Source organism: Acinonyx jubatus, chromosome A3 (genome assembly GCF_027475565.1).
Source record: "Acinonyx jubatus isolate Ajub_Pintada_27869175 chromosome A3, VMU_Ajub_asm_v1.0, whole genome shotgun sequence".
In the NCBI taxonomy this organism is placed as follows: Eukaryota; Metazoa; Chordata; class Mammalia; order Carnivora; family Felidae; genus Acinonyx; species Acinonyx jubatus.
The window spans coordinates 29517978-29540385 of NC_069388.1; the positions used below are offsets into that span (position 1 = coordinate 29517978).

At 40.3% G+C, this 22408-nt stretch overlaps 1 protein-coding gene across 5 annotated transcripts in view; it reads left to right on the forward strand.

Moving 5' to 3' along the window:
- ATRN (attractin) overlaps positions 1-22408 on the forward strand; it is a 159825-nt gene that overhangs the window by 25493 nt on the left and 111924 nt on the right. For all 5 annotated transcript variants that reach the window (XM_027069657.2, XM_015078127.3, XM_027069653.2 and 2 more), the window contains exons 2-4: positions 9765-9848; positions 13605-13718; positions 20956-21084. In XM_027069657.2, the coding sequence (XP_026925458.1) occupies positions 9765-9848; positions 13605-13718; positions 20956-21084 (327 nt within the window). The remainder of the gene's footprint in view (positions 1-9764; positions 9849-13604; positions 13719-20955; positions 21085-22408) is intronic.

Sequence of the window (22408 nt, forward strand, 5' to 3'; positions counted from 1 at the left end):
GTGTCTTCCTTATTTTTTATATTAATTTTGTTCTCCTGTTTGAGGTATTATCTTTTTTTTTCCCACTATGTACTCACTATTTTATTTCCTTCTTGCAACCAGTAAGCAGTATGTGGGGAAACACTTTAAAACCATGCATATATTCTGCTCCTCATTAGGTTTTCCTCCTGCTTTTTTAACATCAATTGATGCCAAAAAATATTTTAATACTCCTCTCTCTGATTAATAGAACAAAGATTTTAAAACACTTCTCTTGGGGTGCCTGGGTGGCTCAGTTGGTTGAGCGTGCAGCTTCGGCTCAGGTCATGATCTCGCAGTTCAAGAGTTTGAGCCTCAAGTCGCGCTGTGTGCTAACAGCTCAGAGCCTGGAGCCTGCTTCAGATTCTGTGTCTCCCTCTCTGTCTGACCTTTCCCTGCTCATGCTCTCTCTGTCTCTCTCTGTCTCTCTCTCAAAAATAAACAAAAACATTTAAAAAATTAAAACACTTTTAATTGACATATGGAGAATACTACACCATATAGTTACTGTGCTCTTCAAAATATTCATGAAGTAAAAAGGAAATCACCCTGGGAATTTGAAATTTTGAACTCAATGTTAATGAGAGTATTATATGTCAGAAGATGGGATACAACTAATGCGATGCTGAGAATGAAAGTTAGGGCTTTTAATGCATGCATTAAAAAAGAAAGATTGAAAATCAGTGATCTGTTTTCAACTCAAGAATATGGAAGAACTGCAAAATATATTAAAAGTCATTAGAGTAGAGAAGACAAAATTGACTGGTGCCTGTTTGGCTCAGCCAGTGGAGCGTGTGACTCTTGATCTCAGGGTTGTGAGTCTGAGCCCCAGTTGGTTGTAGAGATTACTTAAAAAAATAAAATCTAGAACAAAAGAAAAAAGAAAAAGAAAAGAGAAAACTGGTAAGTTGCTGGAGAGATTGATAAAGAGAAAAAGAAAACAAATTACTGATGTCAATAATGATAAAGAGGGTATCACTATAGATTCTAGATACATTGGAAAAATCATAGGAGGATATTACTAATAAGTTTATTCTGATAAATTTGAAAAAATCCGATGAAATGGCAAACTCTAGTAAAACCAACTTGCTTAAAAGAAAACTTCAGGCTCAGATGTCTTTACCAGTGAATTCTTCCAAACTTTTACAGGAGAAATAGCACCAATCTTATACAGACACTTCTGCATAAGGAAATAGGTAACATTTCTTTCTTGTTTTTATATAGCCAGCATAATTTTGTTATCAAAACCTGACAAAGAAAAAGCAGGTCAGTCTAACCAACATATAAAAAAATTTAAACAAGATATTTGCAAATTGTATCCAGCAAAATATCAGAAGAATCATGACCAAGTTGGGTTTATTTGAGAAATTCAAGGTCAATTTAATATTTGAAAATCAGTATCATTCACAGCATTAATTGAATAAGGGAAAAAAGGCAAATGATCATTAGATACACAGTTTTGGTGTTTTTTTTTTGAAAAAATAGAACTCAATACTAATGTTAAAAATCTTTAGCAAACTAGGGATACAAAGGTACTTCCTTAATCTGGTATTAAGAAAGGGTTTTGCAAAGAACTCGGGGTAAATATCACACTGGTGAAATACTGAAAGCTTTTCCCTGAGATTGAGAACAGAACAAGGATACTTACCATCACCAATATTTTTCCATATCATAATGGAGATCTTAACTAATTGTAATAAGGCTAGAAAAATAATAAAGTCATAAATATTGGGAAAAAAATGAAAGTCTTTTTTTTTAATGTTTTTATTTATTTTTGAGACAGAGAGAGTATGAGCAGGGGAGGGGCAGAGAGAGAGGGAGACACAGAATCCTAAGCTGGCTGCAGGCTCTGAGCTGTCAGCACAGAGCCCAACGTGGGGCTCGAACCCACGGACTGTGAGATCATGACCTGAGCCGAAGTCGTACGCTTAACTGAGCCACCCAGGTGCCCCTATTTTTTTTTTTTAACAGCAGATATGCTTGTATTAGTCATAGTTTTTGCCTGGGATAATCAGAATGGTATTACCATATCACAGAAATGAAAATTTCATTGTTAAAAACATATAGAAGTGGTATTTAAAGTTTTGGGCCAGTATGAGATCAATATGACTTCCATCAGAGAAGCAGATTGAGGTTGGAGCCCTGGGGCATTCCTACAACTAGAGATTGGGACAAGCAGGTGAATTTAGCAGAGGGGATTGAGAAGAAGTTGTCTGTGAATTGAGAGTGGAGGGTTTTGGAAACCAAGTGAAGAAAGTGTTTTAAGAAAGAGGGAGGCATCAGCTATTTCAAATGTTTATATAACTTAACAAAAGGATTTGGTGGTGGGGGAGTGGGGTGGGGGGGTGGCTGAGGAGGTTAGGGTTAAAGCCTAGCTGGAATGTGTTAAGAAATTAGTAGGTGAGAGTGTTGTCAGTGAGAGTGGATAATTCTCAAGACTTTTGCTGTAAAAGTGAACAAAGAAGTGGCAGCAACGTGAGAGGAATATGAGATAAAGGGAGGGTTGGGTTTTTTTTTTTTAAGTTTATTTTTAAGAGAGAGAGTGAGATAGCACATGCACAAGTAGGACAGGGGCAAGGGGGAGGGGGACAGAGGATCTGAAGTGGGCTCTGCACTGACAGCAGAGAACCTGATGTGGGGCTTGAACTCACAAACCATGAAATCATGAGATCATGACCCAAGCCGAAGGCAGATGCTCAACCACCTGAGCCACCCAGGCACCCCAAGGGAGTTTGTTTTTTAGGAAGGGAATACGACAGCTCATCTTCTGCTAATCCAGTAGAGAGAAGTGTGGGGTAGGGGTTGGAATTAGGTTTGTTCTGCTGGTGCCCTGATTGAGTAGAATTTGAGGATTGTAGGCCCAGGTAGAAAATTTAACCTTAGATGGATTTAGATAGTTCATCCATTATAACTGGAAGGCAAAGTACATGCATTTAGTAATTGGAAGAAAATATAGTTCTCTCCTAATTTCTTTCTTTTATTACTATTCACTTAGTGCCGTTAGGACGCCAGGCACATTTCTAGGCACTGGAATTAGTGAACAGAACAGACAAAAATCTTCACTGTCATGAAATTTACATTCCACTGGGGAAAAATAGATATGAAACGAATAAGTAAAGCAATTCACTGATCATCCACTGAAATTGAAGAGGGGGAAGAGGGTTTGGAAAGTTGAAAGAAAATAAGGTATAAAAGAGAATTGACCAGAAAAATGGAAGGATTGTTGTCGTGCAGTGCTGAGAATCTACTTGAGATGTGTGTTTATAAATGTGAAGTAAGACCAGTCAGCACAATGTTGTGTCTCTAGTTTTATCCAGCTATTTGGTTGCATATACTAAGTAAGCAGAGTTGGGTTCAGCCAGGTTTAGGGTTTGCCATATGTGTAATTTCAGCTCGCTAAGATGCCACTGAGTGTAAAATGCACTCTTACCTCGTGTACTACTAAGAAAGAAAAAAAAGCACTTCCTTTAAATTGTGACATGCCGTTGATTTTACAGTGCATCCTGGTTTCTGGACTATTAGGAAAAATTTGTTCATTTCAGAATTGGTGAAATTAGTAACTGGGATGGTTTTTACTTGAAAGCAACAGAAAATCCAAACTTAAATGGACTTTAGCTGTGAAGAGGAGCCAAGGGGGCTATGAGGAACATGGCAGCCTGTATGAGACTTGTTTCCTTGGCTCTCCCAACTGCAAGCACTCTGCTTTTCTTGAGCCAGCTTGCTGTGGGGGCCTACAGGAAACTTACAGGATCTGGGATCTGTTGTGATCCTTCCAGACAGAGAGAACTGATGTATAACTGGGCCAGTGTAGCAGGGGGCATGGATGATGAAGCAGCAGATCCTGGAAAGTGTGATGTTGCACTCATGGAGTATAGTAGGTGTTCCTGACCTCCACAAGGTCAATATATTGCTAAATGGATGGGCAGAATCTTACCTGTGCTTGAGACCAGGGGAGTGTTGGGAGACCTGGGAGCAGAGAAGATTCACACTTAGATGGGATGGGAGTGTAAGATGGTACACCCACTTAGGAAACGTTTTGGCAGTTTCTTTAAATTTAACTATATATCTATTATTTGATCTAGCGACTTCACTTTTATGTATTTATTCAAGAGGAATGTCCACACATGCCCACACAAAAGCTTGTACACAGTATTCTTAGCATCTTTATTCATAAGAGCCTCTAACTACATAATCCAAGCGTCCGTGAACAGGGGAATGAATAAACAGGTTGTGGTATATTCATGCAGTAGAATACTACTCAGCAATAGGAAGGAGCAAAATTGCGGATACACACAATACTGAGAAAACATTTTGCTGATCAAAAGAAGTGAGGCACAAGAGTGTCTCTGTATGACTTTATTAGGTTGTAGAAAACTGGTCTATAGTGATGGAAATAAGATCAGTATTGGGAGGGATTACCTGCAAAGTGTGTGAAGGAACTTTCCGGGGTAACAAGACCTGTTTTATGTGTTGTTTGGGAGGGTTCCCCACGTGTGTACATTTGTCAAAACCTAACAGATAGCACATTTAAGGTGCCATTTATTGTATATGAATTACTCCTCACTAAGATTGACTTCAATTTTTGGTTGGAAGAAATCAAATCAGTATAGCAGTCATATATCATACTGTATGTGAATAGATTATATTATGACAGTAAAACTGTCAGGTTAAGAAACAAAACCTAACCATATCCTGTTTAGAAGAAAGAGACTTGAAAATTTGGTAAGGAAATATGAAAAATAGAGTTGGATGAAGAGCCATGGCCCAGGAAAACAACAAAAAAATCGGTTGTCAGTAGACAAGGTGGAATGTGAACATCAAACTATATAAGTGGGTTATCATGATAAAAGAGACAATTTATGAAGATCTAATAGTTATGGAGCTTATATGGCTAAATAGCTAAATACATAAAGCAAAAATAATGTGGCAAATGTGTCATGGTATGGGATTTTGATATACTTTTCTCAGAATTAGATCTTGTAGGTAACAGGTAAGAATATAAAGGGTTTGAATAGTGAATTCAATAAACTAAATTACACATACATAGTAGTTTACATTTCCTACAATAGATTATCTTTAATTTTTAAAAAAAATTTTTTTAACGTTTATTTATTTTTGAGACAGAGAGAGACAGAGCATGAATGGGGGAGGGTCACAGAGAGAGGGAGACACAGAATCTGAAACAGGCTCCAGGCTCTGAGCGGTCAGCACAGAGCCTGACATGGGTCTCGAACCCACGGACCGTGAGATCATGACCTGAGCCGAAGTCGGACGCTTAACCGACCGAGCCACCCAGGCGCCCCAGTCTTTTTTTTTTTTTTTTTTTTTAATTTTTAACGTCCAAGGAACTTTGGTCAGAGTTTATCAATGTCCAACATACTTGACCACAAAGAAAATCTTAACAGGTGAGAAAAGTTGAGGGTTTTTTTTTATAGGCCACATTGCCTGGTAATAATACAAATAAAGTAGAAATAATTGTAAGCTGACTTCTTTGAAACCCGTCTCCTTTGGAGGGTTCCCCTATCTTCCCTGTATTTGTTTCTACCACATAATCACCCTCAGCGTATTCTTGAGTTGGAAAGTTGGTAGAAGCAGCGAGTTACTTCTTTACATTTCTGGTTTTGTATTGTTGAAAAGCCTTTGTTTCAATCCAGTGTCTTTGTGTGACTGCCAGTGAAGTGAGCACAGGCAGTACTGGTATCTACACCTGGATTGCCAACGAGAATGTAAAACTTGACCTGAAAATTTAGTTGATATTCCTAGCCTTCCCTTTTCAAGTCTCTCTAAATTTTCAGTAACCATTTGTTAGCCATTCACTAGAATATAGGGAATTTTAAGTTAAAAGAATTTATTTATTTATTTATTTATTTATTTATTTATTTATTTATTACAAATGTAACTTCATTTTGTTTGTTTGATTTTTTTAATGTTTATTTGTTTTTGAGAGAGTGCAAGACAGAGTGCCAGCGGGGGAGGGGCAGAGGAAGAGGGAGCCACAGAATCCGAAGCAGGCTGTAGGCTCCAAACTGTCAGCACAGAGCCTGACGCGGGGCTCGAACTCACAAACTCTGAGATCATGACCTGAGCTGAAGTCAGATGTTTAACAGATTGAGCCACCCAGGCACCCCTATTTATTTATTTATTTTTTAAAAAATGTTTATTTATTTATTTTGAGAGGGAGAGTGCACGCGAGCGAGGAAGAGGCAGAGAGAAAGAATCCTAAGCAGGTTCCATGCTGTCAGCGTAGAGCCTGACGCAGGGCTTGAATTCACAAACCATGAAATCATGAGCTGAGCCGAGATCAAGAGTTGGGTGCTTAACTGACCGAGCCACCCAGCTGCCCCTCAAGTTAAAAATTTAAAAGTAACCAGAATACAGAGAGGATGTGGAAAATAGCATATTCTCACGTATTGCTGATGCAAATGTGAGTTGTTACAGCCTTTTGAAAATTGGCAGCTTATTTAACAATTAAAATTCATATTCCTTTGGCCCAGTAATCCTCCTCCTAAGATTCTATTCTTAGAAATTAAAGCACAAGTAAGGCCATATGTATAGGGATATTTATTGCAGCAATGTGCATAATGCCAACTGACTGAAAACAAAATAAATGTTAGTAGGAGAAAGGCAGGAAAAAACCACTACCTCCATAGGTTAGAATATGCTTCACAAAAAGTGAATTAGACTAATACCTGTTTAGTCGGAGAGACTCTCACAAAGTTTTGTTGGGTTAGAAAAGGAAGATGCAGAAAAGTTTGTATAATATGTGTAGCCAAAAATTAAGAGAACTGTGCATATATCATGGGCTCATGAATATGAAGAAAAATAGTTAAGAATGCTTACTAGGTGGTTAAATGTTTATCTTAATGTGGTGTGGGTGGGGGTATACTTGGGGAGAAAAGTTACAAAAGGTGAATCGTCGTTTAGTTGACAGCTTGTCTGTGATCATAACTATGCATTGTCTGTAAAATTATGTAAATGCTAGATTTAAAAATACTGAGTAGATATTTAAAATAAAAATGACCTATTTCTTTTCTAAAAGTGATGCTGATTTGCAAATACCTGAGCATGTCTATGTGCAGTCCAGAGCAACCCTTAGGAGCAAAACAAGCATAGTAGAAAGCCAGAAAACATTGTGAGCTAGAAGGGCCTACACTATGTCCACACATACATATACAATAAACCAGTAACCAGTGGGAAGTTTATTTGCCCATAAACTGGGAGTGGTCTCTGTGGTTGGTTGATGCTGCGTTCATGGACCTTTGCATTCCTTTGGTTGGTCATCCTTGGTATTGGCTTCCTGTTCAGCCTTGTAGCATAATGGCTGCATTACTGAGATTTGTGTTTGGGGCACAGATTGGTTATAACAGTGTGAGAGGAAGGTGCAGAGAGCAGAATTGGGCAAAGGAAGAAGTTGAACTTCAGTGTAGGCCTGACAAAGGGGAGCTCAGAAACAAGGACTGTCAGAGTTGTTTTTTGTTGGATTGCTCCAGACTTTCCACCCTTTGTGGTATGGACCACCTGGGCAGGGTGTGACCTGGGGCAAGGCAGCTCCTGAAGGAACTGTAAGAGCCGTAAAAACTGTTGACCAGGCTGTTAGTCCTTCCTCAGAAGGGAGATTATGTGGCAAATCTCCCTGTCTACCACACTGTCTTTGTTAATGAGAAAATACTTCCTGGAAGGCCTCCATCAAGACTTCCCCTGACATTTAAGTATTTGATTATGTGCTGTGACAGAAACTAGTAATGACCCTTCGTCTCCTTTCTCCACTTCTCTAATGAAGGGAATCCTGATTTTTCACTGAATACATGGTCATTTGGAATAGTGGCTATATTTCTCAGCCTCCCTCTACATTTAGATATGTCACTAAGTTTTGGCTGATGGGATATAAGTTGAATTGTCTTGTTTGACTTAGAAGGAGGGAATGTGCACTTTGTTTTCCTCCTTCCTGCTGGGTAGAATGTGGGAATAAAAGCTGGAGTTTGAGCAGCCATCTTGGATTATGAGGTGGAAGCCACATGTTGAGGATGACAAAGCAACTAGATAGAAGAACATTAGGTCCCTCATGATTATGGAAATCCTTTTGTGTTCTCTGTATTTCTTACCTTTGGACTTTATTATCTTGGTTAAGCCATTACTATTTCTGTTTTTCTGTCAGTTGTGTTAGGTTTCTAATCAGTTATTGTCAGGGGGCATAGGAAACCATGAGTGGCTCAGACTAATCTTTTTGGGTTAGAATGGATGTTGGGAGTAAGACATGGAGATACCAGTATCCAGGTGAGTACAGCAGAGGGAGAGAAGGGCAAAAGTCCAAGAAGGATTTGAAGGTGATGATAATTGTGATGGACCATGGAATCTTAACTAAGTGGGAAAGTCGAATGTGTGTGTGGTGGGTGATGAGCATGAAGAAGTGATAGTTCAGTGGATTGGAGGTCCCCATGGGGATGATGACTCACTGGAAAGGGAGAACTAGGCTAAATGAACTTGAGAGAGAAGAGATGGTGGCCAGAATGTAGGATGCCTAAAATGCAGATTTTGGTGCTCATGCTATTACAGGAAATGGCAGGACCCAGAGGAGTGGGTGACTAATATGGGTGGAAAAAAAGACTGTTAATGGTGAAGTTAAGAAATGGAAAAACTGGGTTCTGATTAGAACATCTTATATGTTGATGTAGTTGAATGAACTAGATGCTAATATCAGTGGGCAAGAAGGAATAACTGGGATGTCAGTAGATAAGTCAGAAAGTAAGGGAGGCAGACCCAGAGGAGAGCATCTGTTTCAGACAGGCTGACATTGGTGATGGAAGACGGACAAAAGATGATCTGGAAACAGCAGTGTGGAAGGAAATAGCATCCTTCTTAAATTTCAAAAGTTCTATATAGGAAAAGATACCAGACACAAAATATAAAGAAAAAAGTAAACTGAGAAAATGTATTTATAGTACATTTTACATGCAGATGGGAGCTCTTTAATATAAAAAGAGCTCCTAAACATTAATTTGAAAAAGACAACTTGGTAGCAAAGTGGGCAAAGAATATGGAATTTTAATTCAGAGAGGAGGAAATACAAATGACCAAAACATATGAGAAGACACTTAAGCATCAAGGTATGTACCAGCCAAAACATTAATGAGATATCAGTATATGCCTATCATATAGTCAAGACCTAAAAATATTAAACTTCAGACTTGGCACGAGTGTGGGAAGACAGGTGCTGACAGTCACTGCTCGTGGGACGTGGTGGATTGCCTTCAGAAGTGGCAGCCAAATGGCTGTGATGGGTCCGTTGTGTATTGTGGCTTGATGTGCTTGCCTGTCACAATTCTGCTTTCCACAGTGTTATTGTATTAAATACCCTTTAGTCGTAACTATACCTGTGTGATCTTTTTAAAAACCAGCTCATATTTATAAGTAAGTTCTTGTAGCCATTTTCATGGTAGCCATTTTCAAAGTATGATTTTCCTATCTCAGCTAGAAAGATTTAGATACGCTTTTTTTTTTTCAATTCCTGTTGGTTTTAATGTATTTGTACCCCCCTTTCTTAAGTTTATGGAAATTATTTTTTTCATCTAGATTAGTATAATCTGACTATAACTACCCAGTCATTTTCTTCTGGTTATAGTGTGCATTAATGTACTTACTATGCTTAACTTGCATTATTTGAGAATTAAGAAAGATTAGTATGTGCAACTTGGATGGACTTACATTTTTGTTTTTTGTTTTCTGTTTGTTTGTTTTTTGCATTACAGACTAACTGGATCTTCTGGGTTTGTAACAGATGGACCTGGAAATTATAAATATAAAACAAAATGTACATGGCTCATTGAAGGACAGTAAGTAGTAATGGCTGGTTTAAATTTTTTTTTTTTTTTTTTAGAGCTCAGTGTGGCGTTACTTTTTTTACAAGTAAAATTAACAACCTGTAGCATAGAGTACTTAAAATATTTTTTATTTGATAACTTTTCATTTGACAAGTGAATATGATTTTATTAACCTTCATTGTGAATTTGAAAACAATTTTTGTTTTCATTTTTTGTTTTGTGTTGATTTAAAGCTGTGAATGAATTGTACACACCAGAAGTTTGTATATTTTCAGTTATCATACTTAGAACTGTTGAATATTTTAAATGATTTATACCATTAGAAAATTATAATATTATATCATTTTTCTAAGTACTTATTTTTATTGTGGGCAGGAAAATAAAAATAGCTTCTTCTCTGGGCCTCCTGTGCCCCTCCAGCTCTTGCCTTCTTCTCTCCGTGGCACATCTTGAAAGCAGTGTTTCTCAAACTTTTTGGTCTCAGGACCCCTTTACACTCTTAAATTTTGAAAATTCCAAATAACTCTTGTTTGTGTGGGTTATATCTGTGTTTATTATATATAAAAACTAAGGAAATTCCTTATTAACTCATTTAAAAGCAATAATAAACCTACTACATGTTAGCACAAAATGGCATATTTTTATGAAAAAGCAAACCCTATATTTAAAAAAACATCAGTGAGAAGAATGGTATCGTGTTACATTTTTGTAAAATAACTTCTCTGTCTGGCTCAGTAGAAGATAGGTGGATTATCATATTTTCTTCTGCATTCAGTTTGTTAGAATATGTTATTGTGGTTGAAGCATGTGAAGAAAATTAGGCTTTACTTGAATGTGTAGTAGGAAAAGGAAGGATATCTGAATAACATTTTTAAATAATTTTGGATGGTCTTCTTTGACACTGCATCAAAGCTTGACAAGTGCTAATTTCTTAAACGTAAATTGCAGTGTGGAATTTAAAACATTATTAATGAACTTTTGGAATTTAAAATCTTTTGAGTTTTCTTATACTTTTGAATGGCTTTTTAAGCCTTGCATGGTTTTGTAACAGGTTATATGGGTTATTTAGAAAATAATGGTTCCCTGAACTATTCAGATCTTCCTAATTTTGATACAATTCATGATACAATATGAAAAAAATCACACTGGTTAATGTCACCATTTTTTTTTAACTTTTTTTTTTTAACGTTTATTTATTTTTGAGACAGAGAGAGACAGAGCATGAACAGGGGAGGGGCAGAGAGACAGAGGGAGACACAGAATCCGAAGCAGGCTCCAGGCTCTGAGCCGTCAGCCCAGAGCCCGACGCGGGGCTCGAACTCACGGACCGTGAGATCGTGACCTGAGCTGAAGTCGGATGCTTAACCGACTGAGCCACCCAGACGCCCCGGTTAATGTCACCATTTAATCTCATCAGAAAATTTTAAGCATTGGGAAGTTTTATCTGGGTGGCAGAGACAGATTTTCCAAAACTAATTATTGCTTTGAAAGCCTGTATTTTATCTTTGGCAACAAATACTGCCAGTTGTTTTCTTTGAAGTGACAGACCTGCTTTGTTCATTTTTAAGGAAGTATCTACCAGATATCCAAGTCTGAGTAACCATAGTTTGTCAGTTGTCCTTTCAAGTAAAAATGATAAGTAGTGTTCGAGAAAAAAGCGATAGGTTCAGCTCAGCACTCAAACAATTGCAAAAGCGATTTTCCTGGAGCCCGCAGTACTTTGTTAGACAGCAGAAGTGCTTTATGCACACTTCCCAGCCTGTCAGGCAGAATATTCAAAAGATGTGTATTCGTGGGCCACAGTTTAATAAAATTAGCAGGTTTTACCGCTTAATAAAGATACTCTTAAATGAAACTCCTTTTTCCTTGTGAACGTGTAGTATTAAAGAGTAACAGCGATTACTGGTACGGTTTGGTGCCTCTGCCCTGCTCTGTTCTCAGGTACCAGGAGTTTCACCCACCACTGCTCTTGCACCATCAGTAAATGCCAACGGGTCCCAAGGCCTCTGGCATTGTGAGGACCCCACTTTGAGAATGGCTGCTTTAAGGAGTTGTTTGCTCTTGCCCTTTCTGTCAGTTTATTTCTATCTGACGTCTTTCTCCAGCATCCCTCCCAGTGTGCCCTTGGTGGTGGTTCCTCCCGAGCCTAAGCAAAAAAGTTTAATTCCTTCCTTTCTTATCTCCATATTCAGCCTGCCAGTAAGTTCTGTCTGTTCTCCCTCTAGAGTGTCTTCCCAATCCATTTGCGATCTCCCTTTCACCTTCATCCCTACAGTTGTTGTAAGACCCCAGCCATTCTCTGTTTTCTGGGCCACGGTGATAGCCTTGAAATTGGCCTCCCGGTTTTTGCCGTTGCCCCTTGCCCACCTCTCGCTTCTTGTCTCCTGTGGTTTCCTCTGTTTGCTCTGTTGCAGACACGCTGATTTTCTTCACGTTGCCTAGACACATCAGTCCCTTTCTCACTAAGACTTTAAGACTGTGCTCTTCCCTCTGCCTGAAACATTGTTCCCCAGCTTTTTTCACATGGCTTATCTCTTGTCATTCTCATCTTTTCCGAAGCTTTCTGGGATAACTCCCTGCCACCTGTTGGACACATCACATTCCTTTCATTTCTTCATGGTAGTTATCATCAGCTGAGTTAACTTGCTTATGTACTTAATTGTTTGCTTAGAGATGTTAGGTAGATACGTGTGGGGTAGAGGGAAGGCCTAGACTGGAGACATATAATTAGACATCACCAGGGTATAAATGGTGCTGATTTTACCAAGAGCTTTTTGAGTGGAGTGTTTGGGTGGAAGCCAGGTTTGAGAACAAAGTGGGTGAGTAGGATGTGAGGAAACAGAAAGCAAAGTCTTGTGTGGAGGTTCACTCTCTTCAGAGGAGAGAGGAGGGGTAGGTTGGGTAATGGCTAGAAGGAGAGTTGAAATTTGAAGTTTTTATGTTTTGTTGTTTTTTTGGTAAAATGTGTGAGACCTAAGGACATTTAAATATGGATGTGGGAAGTTCCAGAAGAGAGGAAGATGTGAAATGTTTAAGAGATGGAAGGAGGAATAGACAGGTGTATCTGTTTTGGAAAATGGGGAGTTGAGAGATTTTTGAGTGCTGAGCTTAAGCAAGGAGGTGAGACTGAGTGGTTTGAAATAGTAATTAGGAGTTAGTAGCAATTGTGGGGAAGGAGAGAGAGAATTAGTAGTAGGACTGACTGCTGGCAGAAGTAAAGTGCCGATTTGAAGTTGGTGAGCTGTGACCAGTCCTGGAACCAGCCTATCCAGTGTTGTGACTACCTCCAGCACAGCTTAGTTTTCTTTGCATTTAATTTGAGTCAAAGGAGATCACTGGTTTCCTCTAGACCGGGGCTTTGCCAGGTAGCTCCATGAAAAGGCAGAAGGGTAGGCAAGTTTAGAGAATTGGCAGTTGTGTGTGTGAAATGATGTAGTGTGAAATCTTAAGCTGAATAGGAAAGGAAGTGCAGAAATGAAACAGCTAACTGGTTGGTTCACAGGCTGTTAAAGAACAGCCACTGTATGGGCTGTAGGGCCTGAAGAAGCATAGACCTGTCCGCCTTGTTTACTGTTGCATGATTAGTGGTCTCGCACATAGTAAGTACAAAGAAAAGTAAATCTTTGACAGATAAAGGAATGTTGTTTATATACTATTAATTTCTTCTCTCTGTGTAAATTTATCTTTAAAAATCTATGTCTGTTTTCTTCTCAAATGTCTGGTAGTTATGCTGATTATTATAAATTACTCTTTTTTTGTTCTTTTCAGGCCAAATAGAATAATGAGACTTCGTTTTAATCATTTTGCTACAGAGTGTAGTTGGGATCATTTATACGTTTATGATGGAGACTCAATTTACGCACCACTAGTTGCTGCCTTTAGGTAAGCTCTGTCATATAAGTACTAGTTAATCATTATCTGATTTCTGAATTCAAACTTATCTCCTAGATTGCAAACTTTTATTGCTCATCACTTTTATTATCACTTACTTACCACCTTTATTTCATGGCGAGAGTGCTAGTTCTGGAGTCCTCTGTCACTTGTGTGCTAGGCCTGACTTGGTTTCCTGTAGATACTAGGTAAGTTTCTGGGCAGAGTACTGGACCTCTCATTTCGGTTTCCTGATGTATAAAATTGTGGTAGTACTATCAAGTTTACTTAATTCTTGTGGTGGTGGTGAAGTTTACATTTAAAAAATGTTTTGTGAGTAATATATTGGATATTGTTTTTGTGAAAAATTTAAATCAGGACCCACATTCACCTTGACCCTTGTGTTCCTCATTGCATAGGCCTTCAGGAGTTATTTGTTGAATCCAGATATAGTTTGTGTGTGTGTGTGTGTGTGTGTATTTATGTATATGCATTAATATGGGTGAAGGAAGCTTTTTGGAAAAATACACAGAAAATGAACAGCAGTTACCTGTGGAAAATGAGGAAAATACCAATTTTGTGTTGTGATTTTTTAAACAAGTATATTCCTTATTAGGAAACACTTAACACTAAATACATGGGGTATTCTGAATTGTTTCGGCATTTTATTTTTTATTAACAATAAGTAGCTGTGTTGTTTATTATATTTTTGACTGCATGGGAATTCAAAACCGTTCTATTTTTCTTCCTTTTACTCAATAGACGATTTATGAACTATATTTTTCAAAACTACACATCCCCTTAGAGAGCCATAGCTGTCAGTTTTTCATCTGCAGCTGACTTTCTGGATTTCTTTCTCTGACTTTAAAAAGAAATCAGTTCGACAAATATTTTTTGTATTCCTCACATGGGGCTTGTGTAGTTGATGTTTCCTGTCAGCGAGGAGGTAACAGAGAGTAAAGAGTACACAAGAAGCCAGAGAGCTCAGGAGATCAGGGGACTAATGTGCCCTTGTATTTCTCCATTCCCTTGGGCTTAGAATTCTCCCCAGCATGTCTTTGAACTGAGCACCGAGGTTATTTTCTGGGTTTCAAAGGTCCACTCTGGAGCCAAAGAGCACAGTATAGACCATGCTAAGCAGCAAAATGTCATTGTCGAAGCATTGGGTGCACTTATCTTTATGCCAGAGTTTGAAGCGTACCTTAGGTTATAGCAAGGCACCCCAAACTTCAACACAAGTAACGAAACTGTCTCTGTTATGCTGTTATCATGATAGTACTTGGGGGTTCACTTGACACTGAGTTCATGAGTCAGAATTCATGGAGTCCCTATTATGTGCCAGGCACTGTGCATCAGCTTGCCAGTAGCCCTTGGGGGAGCATCAGCCAAGCAGGTGTGCATAACCCTGTGGCTCACCTGGATTGTGTGTCTGATGAGCCGACACGTGAAGCAGCAGCAGCAACAAAACAAGCAGGAGGCTGTAATTTTTCTAGTCAGTGACTTCTTTTTAAATTATTATTTATTTTTTATTTTATTTATTTAATTTGAGAGAGGGAGCATGAGTGGGGGGCGGGGGGAGAGAGAGAGAGAGGGAGAGAGAATCTTAAGCAGGCTCCATGCTTAGCATAGAGCTCAACACAGGGCTCGATCTCATGACCGTGGGGTCATGACCTAAGCCGAAACCCAGTCAGAGGCTCAACCGACTGAGCCAGCTGAGCATCTCTAAGTCGGTGACTTCTGAGAGAAGCCAAAGTATATGCACAGATTAATAGAAGGATTTTTATGTTTCTCTAAAAAAGCTGGTTAATTGATAATATACATTAATCCATTGGTTATTTTAAAATTTAAACTGACAACATAGTGTGAATTCTCTAAGATGTTAGTGAAAAAAATGTGTGTTTAAAAATCAAAATTTACCTGAAACACAAAACTCCTAAAAGCACCGATGTGCAGAACACCTTGAAAACAACTGTTGAAGCCGTGAGGGTGCTGTCACAAGGTGGAGGCTGAGGGGTGCTGCTGGGCCAGGAGAGTTCTCGAGAGGGGAATCAAACCGGTGGTGATGTGCAGGCATCCCAGAGTGTTGAGAGCCTGCTGGCAGACAGCCCAGCTAATAAGAAAAGAACCACATGGGATTCAGAAACTGGGGACTGTTTATCCCAGTTCTGCCCCAGTCTCTGTATGAACCTGAACAGGTCATTTAAGTGCTCTTGTACTCGGCTTCTGCCCAAAGTGCTGGCGTCGTACCGTGTTTTCTCTGAGTATGTTGCAAACTACAAAGTTTAATTTGATTCTGAGCTGGTTGATCACATTTATCTTTTACATATGGAATTTCTGAATAAAATTTGTTTATCAGAACAAAATTTGGTCATCAGAGTTCCATTAGCAGACAAATCTGAGAACCGCTGGACCAAGACTCTTGCTGCTGTACCACATCTTGATTTTGTGGTGTGTTCAGTTCAACAAATGTATAAACGTAGCACCTTTGTGGAGCAGCTCTTCTGCTGGGATCTGTTGGTAGGAGATGCAGAGGTGGTAGTGGTGATGGAACAGGGAGAGTAGTTTTCCTTTCTGAGAACATCCTTCAACAGAACATTATTCCTTTTAAAGTTTTTTTTGTGTGTGTGTTATTTCTTTTTGGTGGGGGAGTGACATTGATAAGGCAGTTGTTTAGACTGTGATGAAGGGCTGTTAGAGGAGCCATGTGATGGCGTCGTCAGACCATGGCGCAGAGAGTAGTCAAAGGCAGGCACCTCTCAGGGTCTCGGACCTTCCTCTACCAGGTGGAAGTACAGACTCTGCCTCGGCCCACCACCGGGCTCTGACCCCTGACTTTAAAAATCTGGCTTACCTTCCAATCTCCCAGCCTTTGAAGAGCGTCTGGTCTTGCAAGGAGACCTAGGACTGCTAGTAAACTTGGGTAGTGTAGTTGGTGAAGTCAGGGTGTGCCCCAGGTGTGTTCACAGAGCCCATGTCTGCCTGGCACTGTGATAATGAATATCTTTGAATAGCGATTTTCAAAAATGGTTCTGAACAGTGGTACTCTGTGTTTAAAATAAAGGTTATATAGAACCCCAGGGCAGGCAGTTCTTGATTTGCTCAAGTTGAAAAACTGGCTGCAACCTAAGCTGTGCTTGTGTGTATTTATCTACCTGGGGGCAGGAGGTGGGGGTGGGGGGGTGGGAAGCAGCTCGGGGTGACAGTTGAATGGCATGCCTGCAGCATCACTTTCTCACCCACGCACTTTCCATTGCTTTGCATGCTGGGTTGAGGCTGCATTTGTATTCATTTACCCTGTAAAAGTTTATTTTTGTCATAAACCAGTTGTTTTATTTTCACACTGGGAGAAAGTAGCACATTCTAAAGCTGTCATAATGTCAGGTTTTCAAATATAAAGAAGCAAATGCCCGAGTCTCTCTGACAGTGGGGAAGCTGACCCCCTTTCTCCAGCATCATGGTCATCTAACATAGGTGGCCCTCGCACCCCTTCTGTGACTCTGTTCTTTCTCCCTCCATCCTTTCTACCGTTCGTCCTGCGCACTTAAATGTCCCCACCATATAAATAATAGATATCGTTAGCCATCATTTACTGAATACCTACTAATGTGAAGCAATCAATGTTTAAGCACTTCACGTGCTGTAATAGTTTGATTTTATTTTATCACTGGGGGGTGGATAGGATTTCTCTCCACGTGCATTTAGGACACTGAGGTTCCCAGATGTCTATGATATGCCCAGTGATGTGGAGTGAGAATTGGCATTCCCTCTGGTCCTAAAGCTCATGCTAGGATAAGAGTGCTGGGTTTTCCACATGTGACTGAAGCCCCGAGTCATCCTGGGCCAGTATTTCTTATGGGAAGATTGCTTTCAGCATATCTGTTTCTACATTGCCCTCTTATAAGTACTTCCCCACTTAGCATTTCAAGGGATTCTGGTACATAAAACTGATGAAAGCAAATGTCACCTTTTCCAAGATGCCTTCCCTAACTGCCCTTTCTAAAGTATCACCTTTTGGGGCGCCTGGGTGGCGCAGTTGGTTAAGTGTCCGACTTCAGCCAGGTCACGATCTCGCGGTCCGTGAGTTCGAGCCCCGCGTCAGGCTCTGGGCTGATGGCTCAGAGCCTGGAGCCTGTTTCCGATTCTGTGTCTCCCTCTCTCTCTGCCCCTCCCCCGTTCATGCTCTGTCTCTCTCTGTCCCAAAAATAAACGTTGAAAAAAAAAATTAAAAAAAAAAAAAAGTAGCACCTTTTTTTCAGAATCTTTATTTTTGAGAGAGAGAGAGAAACACAGAGAGGGAGACACAGAATCTGAAACAGGCTCCAGGCTCTGAGCTGTCAGCACAGAGCCGGATGCAGGGCTTGAACTCATGAACCATGATTTCATGACCTGAACCGAAGCCGGATGCTTAAATGACCCAGGTGCCCCCCCTCCCCTTTTAAGTTTATTTCTTTACCTTGACAGAGAGAGAGAGAGAGAGGGAGCGAGCGAGCCTGTGCATGCATGCGTGAGCAGGGAAGGGGCATAGAGAGAGGGAAATAGAAAATCCCAAGCAGGCTCCACACTGCCAGCACAGAGCCCAATGTGGGGCTCGAACTCACGAGTCATGAGATCATGACCTGAGCCGAAACCAAGAGTTGGACGCTTAACCAGCTGAGCCACCCAGGTGCCCCCCCCACCTTTTTTTTTAAGAGAGAACAGGAAGGGCAGAGGGAGAGAGAGAGAATCTTAAGGAGGCTCCATGCCCAGAGTGGGCCTTGAAATCATGACCCTGGGATCATGACTTGAGCTGAAATCAAGAATTGGACACTGAACTGACTGAGCCACCCTGGTGCCCCAGCGCCTTTGTTCTTGCACTGTTTTTTTCTTTTTATAGCAGTTGTCTCTGCTTGGTATTACATATACACGCCTGTATGTGGGGGTGGGGGATATTTCTGGCCTTATTTGTTGTTTCTCTAATGTGAACTCCATGAGAGCAGAGGCTTCTTCACTGTTGTGTTCTGGTACCTAGAACAGTGTCTCACATGCGGTATCAGTGAATATTTGTGAGTTGAATACACAATGCAGAATGCTTCACTGTTTTGTAAACCCTGGAGTACCTACACAGTCCTAGAGTTTGTAGAATTCAGTCTAGATATTCTTATTGAATGAAAATCCTGGCTCCTCTTCCTAATTTCCCGCTTCTCTATTCTTCCATTTCATTATTTTTATATGCACTTACCTAAATATGTGTAAATGTACACATATACTAGGTCCATTGTTTTGCATCTTGTTTTTTTCCCTACTTATCAGAATGCCTTGATGAGTTCCTTGTTAGTTCTGCAGAACTACCGGTATGGAATGATTGATGCACCTAACTCTCTGCAGATGAGCATTTAGGAGGTTTTCTTCTTCTTTAAAAAAAATTTCTTGGGGGGGGTGCCTGGGTGGCTCAGTTGGTTGAGCGTCCCGACTTCGGCTCAGGTCATGATCTTGCAGTCTGTGAGTTCCAGCCCTGCACCGGGCTCTGGGCTGACCGCTCAGAGCCCGGAGCCTGCTTCTGATTCTGTGTCTCCCCCTCTCTCTGCCCTTCTCCTGCTCATGCTCTGTCTCTCTCACTCTCAAAAATGAATAAATGTTAAAAAAAATTAAAAAAATTTTTTTTTTTTTGTATTTAGGTCATCACTATACTCCACGTAGGGCTTGAACTCATGACCCTGAGATCAGGAGTCACATGCTGTATTGACCGAGCCAGCCAGGCACCCCTAGGTGGTTTCCAATGCATTGCCATTCTGAATAGTGCTGCAGTGAGGGTGGTTGTATATTAGTCTTTGTGTACACGAGCAAGTGTTAGTTCTACAAAGAACTTAGAATTGCTAGGTCACAGTGAATGACCATTTAAGATTGTCATAGGCCCTTGAGGGAGTAGTTTACATGGTATGTGCTTTGGGAAAGCAAGGAGGCTAGTGCAGCTGGGGTTGAGTGACTGAAGGGAAGAGAGTAGTAATGAGATGTTTGTTCATTGTGTGGGGTTGTGTGTGTGAAGCAGATTGCATAGGGCCTGGTAAGGATTAAGGTTTTCACTGAATGAGGTGTTGGTGGTGGTTGTGGTGGTGATAGTGAGTTGGTTATTGGGCAAAAGATGTGAGCATATGAAGAAATGCAAAAGGCAAGTAAACACAGGAAGAATGATTAACCTCAGGAATATAAAAGAAACTCAAAACCACAATGTAAAAAAATCACTTTTCACTTACCAGGTTAGCAAGGCTAATATAGGACTGGTACTTCTTCTTGGCAGGTGAGGTAGGATGGACCTTTTTATTCTTTTTTTTTTTTTTTTTTTTTAATTTTTTTTTTTTCAACGTTTATTTATTTTTGGGACAGAGAGAGACAGAGCATGAACGGGGGAGGGGCAGAGAGAGAGGGAGACACAGAATCGGAAACAGGCTCCAGGCTTTGAGCCATCAGCCCAGAGCCTGACGCGGGGCTCGAACTCACGGACCGCGAGATTGTGACCTGGCTGAAGTCGGACGCTTAACCGACTGCGCCACCCAGGCGCCCCCCCTTTTTATTCTTTATTGATGAGATTTCAGATTGGTATATGGCTTCTGGAAAGCATATGGATCAAGAGCCTTAAAGCCATCATTTAGACCCTTTGATTTGATAGTTTTTAACACTCTCCAGACACCCAGCAAATACTATTGTGTGCTGGAATCCAAATGAGAGAGGAAATGCTTCTGGAGTATTACTTGTAAAATAGAATATAGGCTGTGATAATGGTATCAGGAAAAAAAAAGTACATCAGAATACTAATAGAGTTAAGATTGTGGGTGTTTAGCCAATTTATTTATTTATATTTTTATTACTCATACTTTTCAGTAGTATATATTTGGCATTCATCAACTCATAAAGTTTGTTAGTTTCTGTAATTTTGAAGGTTTACTCAGTCTTTCAAAGAACCATTACAAACAGTTTTGTATACATAAAAAAAGAATAGGGTGATTGATTTCAAATCTCATTAGAAATATAACCCAGGATAAAGGCAAGCCTAGGAAAGATTCAGATCTGTCCCGCTGAGGATTCAGAACTGGATCCAGAACTAACAGGGTGGCACTATGCATTTATCACAGGAATTTGCCCCTTTTCCTGGAAGTGTTTTTTTGTTTGTTTGTTTTTAATTGTAAGGATGAATTCCAGTTTTGAATTTGTATGCCGCCATGTGACATGCCTGTTGAGTACGCTTCCCTTTATAAGAAATGTGTTTCCATTTCAGTGGCCTCATCGTTCCTGAGAGAGACGGCAACGAGACTGTCCCCGAGGTTGTTGCCACATCAGGTTATGCCCTGCTGCATTTTTTTAGTGATGCTGCTTATAATTTGACTGGATTTAATATCACTTACAAGTAAGATATTTAAGTCTAATCTTTGTGATTTTATGAAGAAACTTTACTCTTTGTTTTAACAATAATAATGACTAACATAGTTGAGGGCTGACAGTGTGCCAGGCATTGCACTAAGCAGTTTGCATGGATTTTCTCATTTAAAGTTCCTTCAAAAACTCATGAGGTATGGGCACTGTTTGTTCACTTGTTCTGTAATTGAGGAAACTGGTGGGAAATGGTAAAATACATTGTCAGAGTGGTGGGACCACAATTTCATCCCAGCTCTAACTGCCTTTGAGCTTCTCCTGGAAGAGAGGGGCATTTTTCTGCTAATGGATAAAAGCATTGGGTTTTTTTTGCTGAGTGCAATTTAACAACTATTATTCACTTTCACGTACTCGGGTTGGCCCATTGATGAGAACTTCGTTGAGGTTACAAAGGAAATGCAGACAACAGACTTAGGCAGCTTTGGGAATTTGTTGTGATAGGAAAGAGGCTAACTTTTGGCCTTTCTTTTTTTCCTCTTAAGAAATGTTTGTTTTCATAAGTGGTTAAATTCATAAAGCACCCTAAGCAAAGGGTTTGTGCTGAAGAGCTTCTGTGGCCCACACAGCCTAAGATACTATTTGGGTTTTTACAGAATAAGTTGGCCAACTCCTGGCAGAGGCAGTAAGCTCCATGTATAACCGTTATGCTGGATTCTACTTCTGCCCATATTCTCAGGCTCTCCATATTCTCGTAGGCCTATTTAGAGCCAGCTCTACCTTGTTTGATATGGTGATTTAGCTTTTCAGGTGCCCGGGGTTGGTGATTTGGCAGCCTGGGCAGCGTATCACAGTACTAGCAAGGTGATTTTTAGTGACCCAGGCAGGCATAAAGGCTAGGTTAAGGGGAAAGACTAATGAGTCTGGTTGGGTACAAGTGAGATGTGTAAGCAGGACATTGATATTCAGATCTAGGGCCCAGAAGAGCTGCCAGAGCTGGGGATGTCATCTGGGAGTCACTGGCACGCGGACAGTGACTCACTGGCTTATGGGCCCGAGTGCACAGTGAGGAGAGGGGCAATAGAAGCAGCTAAGGGACAGAGGAATGCCAATGCGCTGTTTGTCACAGAAGCTCAGAAAAGAAAGTTTCAAGGAGGGAACTGACAGCTAGGAGATTGGGTAAGCAGAGGGGGCCCTAGGTGACCCTAGCTGAGCAGGGTAAGGTCAGAGACCTGGTGGGGGCACGGTTCACAGTGGAAGGTTAGAAAGCCATGGCACTGAGTGGGACACTCAGCTCTAAAGGGGAGGGGAGAGGTTTAGGCCAGAGCTTTGCTTTGCTTTTCTTTTTTTTAAGTATTTAT